Source organism: Pseudorca crassidens, chromosome 19 (genome assembly GCF_039906515.1).
Source record: "Pseudorca crassidens isolate mPseCra1 chromosome 19, mPseCra1.hap1, whole genome shotgun sequence".
NCBI lineage: Eukaryota > Metazoa > Chordata > Mammalia > Artiodactyla > Delphinidae > Pseudorca > Pseudorca crassidens.
The window spans coordinates 11,633,204-11,645,833 of NC_090314.1; the positions used below are offsets into that span (position 1 = coordinate 11,633,204).

Here is a 12,630-nt window from a genome sequence, read left to right on the forward strand (position 1 = left end):
GGGACCGTCCCGCCCATGACCCCCACGCCTGCGCACACCCGCTTAACCCGAGCCGTGCGGGGCGGTGCCTCCACTCGCTCTTTTGCGCCTGCGTGTCCCGTGCCGCTCTCCCGCCCTTCGCCCCCGCGCTGCGTAGCCTTGCGTTCCACGCACCGCCGGGCTTGAGCTGAGGACCCTGACGCCTCGGTTCAGTGAGACGTCTCGGTCCAGTGAGGCGCTTCGGGGGAGGGCCGGGAGGGCCGGGAGATCCTGGTACGGGGACGGAGCTGAGGCACAGCAGCATGGGAAATGGATCCGAGGTTCCATTTATTCTCTTTTATTTTTTAACTTTAGGCAGGGCTTGCGCAGAAAGGAGAGATCAGAGGAGTGATACAGGATCAGGAGTAGGGCGTACGATTTATCCGAGGCTCCCCGTCTCTCCTCCCAGTCCAGAGAGGCTTAGAGTGGCCTGCCGGCGCCAGGGCAGTGGAGAGCGTGAAAGGCAAAAGTTGGCACCCGAAGAGTAATGATGTGGCTGCAAGGGCACCGTCGTCGTTGGGCACCTTCTGCAGACGGGCGCATAATAATTACACCTCTGGAGTCAGTGATGGAAACTGGGCCCCAATAGATGGAGAGAGGAGAGTGAAGATGAGGCTTCTTGTGGAGTGGAGAGGCAGAGGATACCTAGAGAGAGGTGTGGGGTAAAGAACCAGGAGTTTTCCTGAGTGGCGGAAGGAGTCGTGGCCATCTGCCAACAGGCAGGATCATTGTCTCAGATTGCCGCTAGATGGTGGTGCTGTTCTGGAAGCATTCCAGTGGGACCCAGAGCAAGTCTAGACAATGCCGGGCATTTCCCACCCCCGCCCAACTCCCTCAAGAATTTGGGGCTGGATGGAGACTAAGAGCAGGATATTCTACTACCTCTTTAATATCCATGAATTCAAAGTCCTGGGGGTGGGGGTGGGGGTGGGGGGGAGAAGGGAGAAAGGGAGAGTCATGAGCTGTCAAACCTGGGATTCCAGTCAAACCCAGAAGAGGCCTCTGTTCCTGACTGTTCCCTGTCTTTTGTCTAGTCAGCTCTTGGCTGTCTCCAAAATGAACCCACCCTGGTCTTCCAAGCTCAGAACCACCTTTTACAACACAATCACAGTTTCACAAGCCCCAGGAAGGTTCCATGTGGAGAGAGGCTAAGTTTCGCCCTTGCCCGGGGGATTATGACACTCAGGGTATCCCCCTGGTGTAAATGGAAGACACCTGAGAAAAGGGAGAAAAGAGATGCTCAGTGAAGCACGGCCATAAAGATCCTCTGATGTTTCACCCTCCCTTCTCCAGCTCAACCTTGTTTCTGCCTCCTGTAAGGACCAAGGTGTTCTGTCCTTCACTCCTCAGCTCTGCCTCTACACCCACGCTTCTTCCAACCCCCTGCTGTAGCCCCCCCCACCAGTGCCCCCAGGTCAGAGATCCCCTGCTCTCCTCGCATCCACCCTCAACTGCTCACCCACCTCTCAGGCTCTCACCTGCGCTGTAACAGCTATTGTAGGCCCAGTCGGGGTTGGAGGGCATGCTTCGTATACATCGGAATAGAGTCTCCTGCCTTCCCTGGCCCTCCCGGGATACCACCTGACCCATGGTGAAAGTCACATCATGAAACAAGACCTGGCAGGGAAGGGAGGAGATGAAGAAAACGGGATAGTGTGGCTCAGGTCTGGGCGGCCTCAGGAGCCCTGACAAGGGAGCTGAGGAATGAAGAAGTGCTCTCTAAGTTGGGTATCCATAGGGGTTGGGAACCCTCCGTGCTGGGGCGTAAGGCTTTGGGAGAACAGGCCTCCAGGCCCTCAGGGGAGGCTCAGGGGGTGTTTGGGGTTACCTGGCTGTACAGCAGATAGATTCCAGCATCCCAGACTCGAATGACATATCCTTGGGCCTCCAGGCCTCTCCCACGCCAGAGAGCCGGTTGCCACATCACCTCTGTCACATCCGAGTCCTCTGGAGGCAAGGAGTGTGGCAGTCAGGGTTTCTGTGCACACTCAGACACTTTCTGCTCTAAGCTTCTCTTGGGCCCAGGTGCCAGCCCCACAGTTCCTAGATTTCGCCTCTCCTCAAAAGCCATTATTGAAAATAGTGCTCACCCTTGGAGGTGATGTTAACGGGAACAAGATGAAGGACTGAGCGCTTCTCTGGGGAGAGAAGGAGGAAATCTCAGCAGCGCCCGCCTACCCCCGTTGCCCTGTTGTCAGCCCTCCACCCTCACCCCTGGCTCAGGGTCTCAGTCTCCAAATCCCGGTGCTGCTTGATCACCTCCCACCCCTGCTGCACCCCGGGGGCCTCACTCTTCTGTTTTACTGCTCTCCTTCTCCGGGATCTCTCCCCATTCTCCAGGGCTTCCACGCCATCAGAGCTCTGCTCATGGAAAGAGGGTCAGGGTTAGGCTGAGATGCAAGGGTCCCAGAAAGCCTTTCCCCCAGGCCTCCCCCGCCCCGGGAATGCCTCACATCTCCTGCACCTTTCCCCAGCAACCTGAGTCTTGGTGCTGGCTGTCCTCCAGGATCTGTTAGGTACGAGAAGCATTAATCTTTAACAATTTCCTTTCCTGAAATGGTTGCTCCCTTGACCTCCAAACCTGGGACCCTCTCTTGCACCCACTGAAAACTTTGCAGACCAGGCGGCTGGAACCAAGAGGCCTGGAGACCACCCTGCCACCCATCCTTCTCTCCCAGACACCCTTCTCCCCCAGACACCCTTCTCCCCTCACTCACCTGCTCCCGGGGGCTCAGCCACAGATACCCTTCCCCCTTCTCGGAGGGCCCTCCGGTCCTCTGCAGCCGGCTCACCTCTCTCCTTAAGGTCTGCAGCTCTGTTTGTTGGGTCAGCAGAACCATGGCACAAGCCACAGCCCCCAGAGCCGCCCCCCAACTCAACCAGAGGGCAACTGAGAGTGCCGGCTCTCGGACTGGGCCCCCCATGTCTCCCGGGGGCCCTTTGGGGGCTAGTAAAGAAGGAGATGAGGTCGGCATGAGCTGGGGACCCTGCCAACAGCTGTAGCCTCAGGAGTGGGGTAGCAAGGAGGTGACGGGGAGGGTCGGCGTGCAGGCAGTGGTGCAGAAGGGAAGAAGGGCGTTACGCAAGGGAGAAATAAAAAGGAACTTGAGAATAAAAAGGAGGGAGGCAGAAAGCAAGCTCGGGGCACTGTTGGTGCTCCTGGCACCCCGCTGCGGGGCCAGTGTTGTCCTGAGACCCCTCACCCTCCTCCAGCCTCAGGAGAATTTGTTGTCAGTCTCTCTAAGAAGGACAGGGCTGCCAGTGACACCCAGGAGGAGCGGCCAGAGCACAGGAACCCCAGGGCGGCCCCAGAAGTGGGGGAGGGAAGGTTGGCTGGCTATGGGGCATGGTGCCAGAAGCCGGGATGGAGGGACGAGCTGGGCAGCATTGAGGGTCGAGGGGTGAGAGTGGAAGACCCTCTGGCCCGGGCACAGGCGAGATCTCTGGGGCAGTTTGCTGAGAGAGACCAAAGGTGGGAAAGAAGGGGAGGGCGTCAGTGGGGAGGAGAACCAGGGTCGCGGAAGCAAGAAACTGGCTGAGTTCTGGGGTTAAGGCCAGGCCGGGTGTGTTGGAATAAGGCCTGCACTACTCCCTGTGTGCTGAACTTGGCAGGCAGGACTTCCTGTTTCCCAAGAAAAGCTCTTACATAAGGCTCTGGACAAAGAGAGAAAGAGACAGCCCAAGCCCCTGCCACTGTAGGATTCCTCCCTGGCCCCGAGGACGCAGGTGTCCGTGTTCCCGGGCCCTGGCGTCCCGCTTCCTGCCCCTGAGCCCCCATGCTGGGCCTGCTCCCACCCCGCGTCCCAGCCAGGGCTGTGCCAGCACCTGCTGAAGTCTCCGAAGCTGCCAGGAGGAAGGGCTGCTGTTCCTCCCAGCCCAGGGATTCCCCGCAGGAGGAAGCCCGCCTCCTATAGGTAAATGAGGCCGCTTCTGCTGGACCTTGGGCAGAGGATTGATTTTTTTTCCTGGCAGTTTGCCTTTCGACTCTCTGCTCATGCTTCGGCGTTAGAGGCATGTAGGTCCCCACTCCCAAGCCTGGACATTGCCCTGGAATTCCGGGCGTCCTGCCCCCCACTCCCCAATTCCCAGACCCCCTTCGCATGGCCCTCAGCTACCCCGAGGATGTCCCCTAAGGCCCAATAAAGAGAGCGACCATGACTTATTCTCTTTAATATCCACTTATCAACATTTTGTCACAATAATAATAAAAATAATATCTGTTTTTAAAATCCACAGGGAATTATCAGGGGAGGAATTATGTCTTGGTCTCTTACCCCTCACATTCGGGAACTCCTGGCCTAGTCCCAGTCTCTCTGGCATCCAGCCCCTCTTAGTGCCTGAAGAGGGGTATTCAGGACCCATCATCACCCAGAGTACAGTAAACACAGTGTCCTTGGGGGCTGCGGCCAGGGAGCGGAGTCAGGAGATAAATGGGGGTTTGGGAGCTAGTGAGGTGTAGAGCTGGAGGTGCGGGGAGCTGTCAGAGACGAGGGGACTATTTCTGTGGCATGGCCGTCTCTTGAGTGTGCCCTGGCAGCCTACAGAGGGAGAGGCAGTTCTGGGGGAGGAGCCGCTCAGGGTGGGCAGAGGGGACTGGGGTGCTCAGAGAGCTGCCGTGGGGAGCCAGCGGCCTTGGCAAACCATCGGGAGACCAGGGCCCCCTCAGTGAACTTGGAAGAGTCCAAAGTAGGTGAGGAAGGGGGCAGCCTTGAGATGGGCCCAGGGGAGGGTGCGGATCCGCAGGGAGGACCCTGGCCGCAGGGGCAACAGCCCGGACACCTGGCAGAGACGGAGCTGGGGCCCGAGGGAACTGGCCGCTGTGGCCGAGAACTCCTCCAGGCAGCGCAGGGCCAGCGTGTCATCCACCAGCAGGTCCAGCTTCAGGTAGACAGCCTTCCCCTCATCAAAGTGCACCTGGGGGGGGGGGGGCGGAGTCCAGGCCTCTGCTTGCCCTGGGCTCCTGTCCAGCCCAGACCCCAAGCTCCTCCTCCCCCACCTTTAACTTGCCCCCACCCCTTAAGCCCAGCCCTTCTCCCTCAGTTCCTGCTCTACCCGTGGAGCCAGGTGGGGCTTACCTGACAGTACAGGTAGTACAGCCCAGCCCGGGTGACCATAAATTGCCCGCTCTGGTGGTCATAGCGCAGTGGGTTGGAGCTGTTGATTTTGGCCTCTTCCCAGCCACTCACCGTCCCGTCCACACCTGAATGTGGATGTTCAGAGACAGGGGGAAATCCCTTTATAGAACTTTCTCATACTTCCCAGCCACTGAGTTTATAAACATTTGGGCCTACCTTACCCAGAAGATATCTAGAGTGCCCAGGGCAAGGGAGGCGCCAGGGCCTAGGGAGGTGGGAGTGTAATAGGAAGTTCGGTGAAGAAACCCAACGTATATGACCAGAACCAAACAGGGCAAGTTGTCACCAGCCACTTCTGGGGAGAAGAGGAGGATTGAAGAAGCATGGGGGCTTTTATAGTTTGTGTCTGTATTGTTTGCTCTTCTACTTGGAGAATGTATCGATGCATTACTTGAATCATACATTACTTAGATTATTAAAATTAAAAATAAGAGAAAAGGAAAATATGGGAAAAAAAGCTAAAAAGAGGGGAAAAAAGAAAAAAAATTAAAAATAATAAAATGGTACCCAAATGTCCATCCATTGATGAATGGATAAGGAAAATTGTGTTAAGTCCATACAATGAGATATGATTCAGCCATAAAATGAAATGCAATAATGGGACTTCCCTGGCGGTCCAGTGGTTAAGACTCTGCACTTCCACTTCAGGGGTTGCGGGTTCGATCCTTGGCTGGGGAACTAAGATCCCACAAGCCACGCGCTGGGGCCAAGGGGGAAAGAAAAAAAAAAAGAAATGGAATACTAATACATACTACAATATGGAGGAAGCTTGAAAACATTATGCTAAGTGAAAGAAGCCAGTCACAAAGGATCACGTATTATATGATTTCTATGAAATGTCCAAGTAAGCAAATATATAGAGACAGAAAGTAGATTAGTGGTTGCTTAGGGCTCGGGGGATCACGGAAATATGGGGTGGCGGGTAAAGGGTACAGGGTTTCTTTTTGAGGTAATGAAAACTCTCTAAAATTACCGTAGTGACAATCTCACAACTCTGTGAATATACTAAAAACTTAATTGTACACTTTAAACAGGGGAATTATATAGAATGTGAATTATATCTCAATAAAGCTGTTACCAAAAAAAAAAAAAAGTCTAGAATGAGGGTAATTGCAAATTGTAAAGAAGATAAATAATCAAATGACAGAGCAGGGTCTCAAGTGGCTTCCCAGGTCCTCTATGGGCTGCCTCTGTTTACCTCTCCCATCTAATCTCACACATTCCTCCAAGTCACAAGACTCTAGCCACTCCGGCCCATGTTCTGTTCCTGCAGCGCACCAAGCTCATTGTTTCCACAGGGCTTTTACTGCTCTTCCCTCCCCACAGGATTCCTCCCCTGCCTGGCCCCTTCTGTCAGACTGATCCCTCTGAGAGACCTCCCCAGTCCTCCCAGCCTGAAATAGCTCGTCTCCGATATCTCTCCTCCACTCACCCCGTTTCTCTCACAGCAGTCACCAAGGAGGGAAATCATTTTATTTCCTTCTGTGATAGTTTGGGGTCTGACTCCCCCAGGGGACAGAGGTATTGGTCTTGTTACTGCACCCCAGCCCCTGGGGCTGGGCCTGCCTTGAGTGGGCACCAAACACACACTGGTGAGAAGATAGAGGCAAGGAGGCGGCCGTGGCAACAGCTCTCTCTTGTTTGGGTCCATGGGCCACTCTCCAGGGCTTCACTGGCTTCATCTCAGTAGCCCGGCCAGCTTCCTTCCCCAGCAGCCCCACCCTCTGCCTGCCCCGGTGCGCTGTCCTTGCTGCTTTCTCAAGGAGAACATAATGCTCGCTGGGCATTTTCATCCCCACCTAGGGGTTCCCTTGGCGTTTATTTTGCAGTCTCCAACCTGAGCCTCCAGCCCTGCCCTTTCCTGCCCCTCCTGACACTGCTACCTGCCTGCCATCAGAATAGCCCCTGGCACCTCACACTCACCTACATCAAAACTGAGCCTGAAAAACAAAAAAAACAAACAAAAAAACCCCAAAAACTGAGCCTGGTCCTCCCCTGTCCCAAATGTGCTTGACTGTCTGCATCCCACATTGGGTTCCTGGTTCTACCTCTTACCAGGCACCCAAGCCACTCTCTCCTTTACCAGTTTCATTCACTGATCACCAGTTTCTAGCAATTCTGCCACCTAAACGGCTCTGTCTCCCTCCCTGGTCTGGCCCCTGCCACTTCTCACTGGGACTCTTCCCAGCCTGCTTCCTCTTTGGACTCCCTGTTTCCAGTCTTGCCTGGTCCAGTTTACTGGCTAGCGACACAGAGCCACAGAGTGACGTTTCTAAAATGCAGATGCGAGCCTGCCTCTCTTGTTTTGACCTCAGGATAACTTCCAGATTCCATTTGTGACCTGGCTCCATATTCTTCTCTGGCCTCACCCCATGTTGCTCTTCTAGTTCTGTCTCGTCAGCCACAAGGCGCTGCCCCGGTCCCCCAGCCTCGTCATACTCTTGGCAGACTCGGGGCTTTTGCACAAGTGGCCCCTGCCCCCCCTGTCCATCTCACACTCACACTTCTAGGCCCACACCTTCCTGGGGAAGGAGTCCCTTACCCCATTGTAAAGTGGTCTCCTCTGTGCCGCCACGCGCCTCTGGCTACTTTCTTTATTATTGTTGTTGTATCACATTGTAATTTACAAATTTATATGCTTGTCTCTTCTCCTGGACAGCAATTCCTTGTAAAGAGGTCTGGGTATTATTCACTGTGGGCACCTAGCCGGGTCCTTACAAACAGTGGGATCTCAGGGCGTGTGTGTTGAGTCAACGAATGAATGAATGTCTGGGTAACCGCTGAAATAAATGGTCCATACAGAAAAAAGGAAGGTCGGCCTGGGGCAGGAAGAGTAGGGCGAGAGGAGAGAGGGCATTCCTGGCTAGGGAACCAGTTCGAGCTGGTTGTGGCTAAGGGCACGGTGTGTCTGGGACCGTGGTGTCACTCAGTTTCACAATCACAACTCATTCCTTACTGCATGGCAGTTGTCCTTCTTTCCCCCACTATGCTTGCTTTAGCATCATTTCTCTTGCCGCTGTCTCCCTCGTTCTCCAGAGGACCTAGAAGTCATCAGCTAAGGGCTCCCCCACGTCCTGCCACCGAAACCACAAACCAACCTGTTCTCATGTTTGCCATGGAGCCTCTTATGGTGATGGGATGATGTGTCCCTCTCTTTCTTCTGGAACCCACCCCCTCCCACATTCTTGATGTTGCCCTGCAGGTTCCCCCACCCATGCACCAGCAGTTGCCTCTCACACAGTGTCTGGAACACAAGCACACACTAGCTGGGTTCAAATCCTGGCTCCACCTCTTAGTATCATCATGACCCGGACAAGTTACATCACCTCTATCTGTAAAATGGAGATGATTGGATTATCTTCCTTTCAGGACTGTTTCAAGGATTAGATGAGATTAAACACTGAATAAGTATTAGCTAAGACTCACGCAGTATTGTTTACCACTAAAAAGACCAAACTTTTCCTTGATTCACATCCTCCTCTACCTCCTGGCCCATTTCTCTGCTCCTGTCACAGAGAAACTTCTGGAAAGGGTTGTCACTGTCTCCGATTCCTAGTTCCCATTTTCTCTTAACCTAATCCATGCTGGCTTCCATCCTGACCACACCACTGACACCGCCCTTGACAAGGTCACCAGTTGACTTTTAATGTTACCAAACCCAGCGGTCATTTGTCTGTTCTCATCTCATGTGACTGGTCATCTGCATTCAACACAGACAGCCACATCCTCCTTCTTAAAACCGTGTCCCCCCCGAGACTCCAGGACACCATCCTCCCTGGGTTTCTTCCCCTCTCTCTGGCTGCTTCTCAGTCTCTGCTGGGTTCTCCTCCTCTGCTCCACTTGTAAAGGTCCAAGAGCCTCAGGGCTTCACTTGTGGAGCCCATCTTTCCCCTAGGTGTCTCATCCAGACCTATAGCTTTAAATACCCCCATCTGGTGAGGACTCCTGACCCTACACATCCTGCCCAGGATGTGTACTCTACCGTGTGCAGTGACCTATTTGTGAAACTCACTTGTTTATTATTATATATCCACTTAGTTATTATTAGATCTCAAATTCAATTATTAATTTACACACCTCGCAACCTATTTCCTCCCTGGTTAACCCCCATTTTAATAAATGGCAACATTATTCTCAAAGATGCCCAAGTTAAAAACCTAGAAGTCATTTCTGATTCCCCCCCTCCCTTATCCTTCTCATCCCCACAGCAAACCCGATCTTCAAGCCACACGCTGAATCCATCTACTTCTCTCCATCTCTGCTGCTAGACCCCTAGACTAAGCCACTCTCATGTCTTGCCTCCTGACCTCTCACATGGAAGAGCATTCCAGGTGAGAGAACAGGATGTGCAAAGTCCAGACGAGGCACGCTGATGGGGAGGGGGTGTCAGCCCAACGAATGTGGAGAAGGCATAAGGGTGTGTCAGGAAAATAGGTTGAGACCAGACCAGGGAGAGGCTGCAATCCAAGCAGAAAAGCAACAGAATAATGGAAGGCGGGCTTCAGGGGGGCTTAGCTTAGCAACACAGGTGGGACAGAGTAGGGGCGGGGAAAGTCTAGAATGGGGAAGGGACTGGAGAATGAGTTTGAGGTTCCGAGGTCATGGCGCTGAGGTGGGGAGTGGGGTAGGGATGGAAAAGAAGAGCAGAGACTGGAAACATTTGGAGAAAAATGATCAGAGCAAGAAGACTCTTGGTATATGGAGGGGAAAGAAGAGGAAAAAAAAAATCAAAGATGCTTCTTGGAGACAAGCGAGGGCTAAAGGAGAAGCTGGGCTGGTGGTGTGGTGGGGGGAATCTGCCTGTGCTCTGGGAGGGGAAGGGGCCTCCCCCAGGGTCCTATGTCTGAGTCACGGAGAAAGTTCAGGTTCGGGAGCTGAGAGAAGCGAGCCCTAAGCACTTTCCTGAACTGGCTTCTGGGGTTCTGAGGCTGAAGGCGGGGATGAGGGTGGGAAGTCAAGGTTTTGGGGGGGCCCTTGTCTAGAAGGCCAGTGCTATGGAGGTCAGGGAAGAGCTCAGAGGTGGGGATGGGGTCTCACCCGCCTGCGCTCCGTCCTGTCCCGGTTGTGGGTGAACTGTAAGACACAGGAAAGGGTTGGTGAGCCCTGCCCTGCCCCTCTGCCACCCCTTCTCCCTGGGCATGGCTCACGGTCACCCACCTTCATAGTGGGCTGCAATCGCTCTGCGCGCCCGTGGTTTCCGGCCTTTAGGTGCTGAGAATCAAAGAAAGACAGATGGGCAAAGCAGTCCCCACGTCTAGAGGGGCCAGGAGCTGCTCTCTCAGCCCCATCCCCCTCAAAACCCTGGCATCCTAATTCTCATCCAGACTCCTGGCCTCAGAACCTCAGGCCTTATCTTCCTCCATAGGTAGAGCCGCTGATAATTTATTATCCAAACTGGGATGCTTCTGAGAGCAATAGGGGTGTTATTAATCATCGCCCTGAGCCAACAGGTGTAAGCCAGGACAGCCCCCTGCAAACCTGGATACGTGGTCACACGGTCACCCCAGTCATAAGTCTCTTTGCTTCTTGGGCTTCAGGCCTCTGACTCCCCCACCTCATCTTCATCAGGACCCCAGGGGTTCTCCTAATTCCTGGCCATCCCGCCTTCATATCTGGGGTAGGGTCTGAAGCGAGAAGCAGGTCTATGCCATGGAAGGAGCTTCAGAGGGAGGGTCAGAATTCTAGGTTCGAGTTTCCATGACTCTGAACCCCCCCTTTACTCTCAGTGCCTCAGTTTCTCTATCCGTAAATGAGGATAATGGGTTTTGCTCTGCCTGCTTCACGGGGCTGTTATGATGAACAAAAGCAATAATGAGTCCAGAAGCCACCACAGACCAGCTGCTATTATTATTCCTGAGGTTGGGATAAAGGGCTGCTCACCGCTCCTGCGAGGCCGAACCAGTTTCAGGAAAGGCAAGGCATCCTGGCGCTCCTCTGTCTGGGGATTCAGGTCCTAGGGACGTTAAGGGCAGGGCTAAACCCGGATCTTGCCAGGGACTCCCAGAGGCATAAACTGAGACCGACAGGGGGCCCGTCACGAGAGGCCCCAGCCAGCAAGAGGCACAGAAGTCTTAGGGAGGGACCGAGCCTCCCAGCCAAGAGTGGCCAGGGCCACGAGGAGGCAAGTTCCAGGGTCAGGCCGCAGCCCTCGCCCCCCTTCCCACAACCAGCCACATCCCCCTATTCTGCTCCGCCCAACCAGCCATTGGTACATTGCACACACGCCCACACCCAGTCAGCATGCACAGTGGGTACACGCACCACACACACAGCCAGCATCCCTCTCCCACGCAGACTCCCACACACTCCCACTTCCACCACGGCCACTAAACGCTTCGTACTCGGCTGACACAAGCGCGGCACAAACCCCTCACACACAGTTGTCACCCTCTCTCTCACGTACCCATGCCCCACGGCGCGGCTGGTGCACACCCCCGCACACGGCTGGCACAACCGGGGCACACCCTGCATCCTCAGCCGGCACACACTTCCCATGCCCAGCAGCCCGAGGCCAGCACCCACCCCCACTCACCAGCGGGTCGGGGTCCTCCTCTGCCACCAGCTCCCCCTGGGAAGGCTCCTGCTGGGAAGGAGGCAGCGTCACCCTGTCCTTCTCCACCTGACATCTCACCCTCCACCCATCTTCCTGGCCCCCTGCCCTCGGCCCACCCGGCCCCATCAGCTGCTCGGCAGAGTCCGCTCCTGATCTGCCCAGGGAGGGGTGTGCAGGCGGGCCTCACCTGGGCAGACAGCGATGCCCAGCTCCCCAGGCTGACCACGGCCAGCAGGAGGCCAAGGCAGGCCAGCGCCAGGCCCAGGCCCAGCACGAGCGGGGCCAGCAGGGCGGTGCCCGGCTCCCCCCGGCGCCCCCTCCGCCTCTGGCTCCGACGGGCGGCCATGGGGGCGGGGGGCTGTGCCTGCCTCACCGCCCCCCCATCCCGGGACCCGAGGGATCGGGGGAGGGGGAGCCGGCGGGCGGATCGGGCTGGAGAGAGGGAGGGGCCAGGGAAACGGGGCGGGAGGGGGTGTGTGTGTGATGAGGACAGGAAGCCGGACACTGTGTGTGAGATTAAACTCCGAGCCCGGCCGAGAGCAGTGCACGGAGCGGGACGCGCGCCGCTCCGCGTGCAGACCACAGAGCGAGTCCCGGCCGGGGGCACGCACCGCCCGGGCGTGGAAAAGCGGGGCAGTGTTTGTGTGAGTGCGCAGCGGGCGAGATGGGGTGTGCGGCTGAGCGCCCTCCACGCGGCCGGCCGGCGGGAGAGAAGCAGCGAGGGCTGAAAGAAGCAGAAACTCCACTCGGGCTGTGTACGGGTGGCCGGGGCGACACCACTGCAGCTCCTGCAGGTCTAGTCCTGCCCAAGCGAGATTGCTAATTTAGGCCTCCAGACCAAGGTAACTAGGCAATCCCTCAGTCAACACGGTTAGAGGCCAAGGCGCATTTGGATTTTAGCAGCTGCACCGAAAGACGATTCTT

At 55.7% G+C, this 12,630-nt stretch overlaps 1 protein-coding gene across 15 annotated transcripts; it reads right to left on the reverse strand.

Moving 5' to 3' along the window:
- Window positions 1–295: 295 nt before the first annotated feature.
- LOC137213139 (tumor necrosis factor ligand superfamily member 12) lies at window positions 296–12,174 on the reverse strand. Of its 15 annotated transcripts, none has more exons than XM_067717622.1 (12): window positions 11,894–12,174; window positions 11,686–11,736; window positions 11,034–11,106; window positions 10,311–10,364; window positions 10,191–10,226; window positions 2,736–2,965; window positions 2,483–2,527; window positions 2,310–2,379; window positions 2,109–2,156; window positions 1,847–1,965; window positions 1,497–1,635; window positions 296–1,233 (listed from the first exon to the last, which is right to left on the reverse strand). In XM_067717622.1, the coding sequence occupies exons 1-12, from the start codon at window positions 12,050–12,052 to the stop codon at window positions 1,124–1,126; spliced, it is 1,134 nt and encodes a 377-aa protein (XP_067573723.1). In that variant the 5' UTR covers window positions 12,053–12,174; the 3' UTR covers window positions 296–1,123. The 15 variants fall into 15 exon arrangements, with proteins under 15 accessions (XP_067573723.1, XP_067573714.1, XP_067573720.1 ...); XM_067717613.1 differs by having other exon boundaries at window positions 11,686–11,733; window positions 11,894–12,165; XM_067717619.1 differs by having other exon boundaries at window positions 2,736–2,833; window positions 11,894–12,165.
- Between the last annotated feature and the right edge of the window lie 456 nt (window positions 12,175–12,630).

What these genes read in the sequence shown, in the direction of transcription:
- LOC137213139 (XM_067717622.1), bottom strand. Translation starts at nt 12,052, where the DNA reads ATGGCCGCCCGTCGGAGCCAGAGGCGGAGGGGGCGCCGGGGGGAGCCG. An exon ending in GATTGCAGCCCACTATGAAG is followed by an intron (nt 10,227 to 10,310) that starts GTGGGTGACCGT and finishes TGTGTCTTACAG; the next exon opens with TTCACCCACAACCGGGACAG. An exon ending in CGTTAACATCACCTCCAAGG is followed by an intron (nt 1,966 to 2,108) that starts GTGAGCACTATT and finishes CCTTGCCTCCAG; the next exon opens with AGGACTCGGATGTGACAGAG.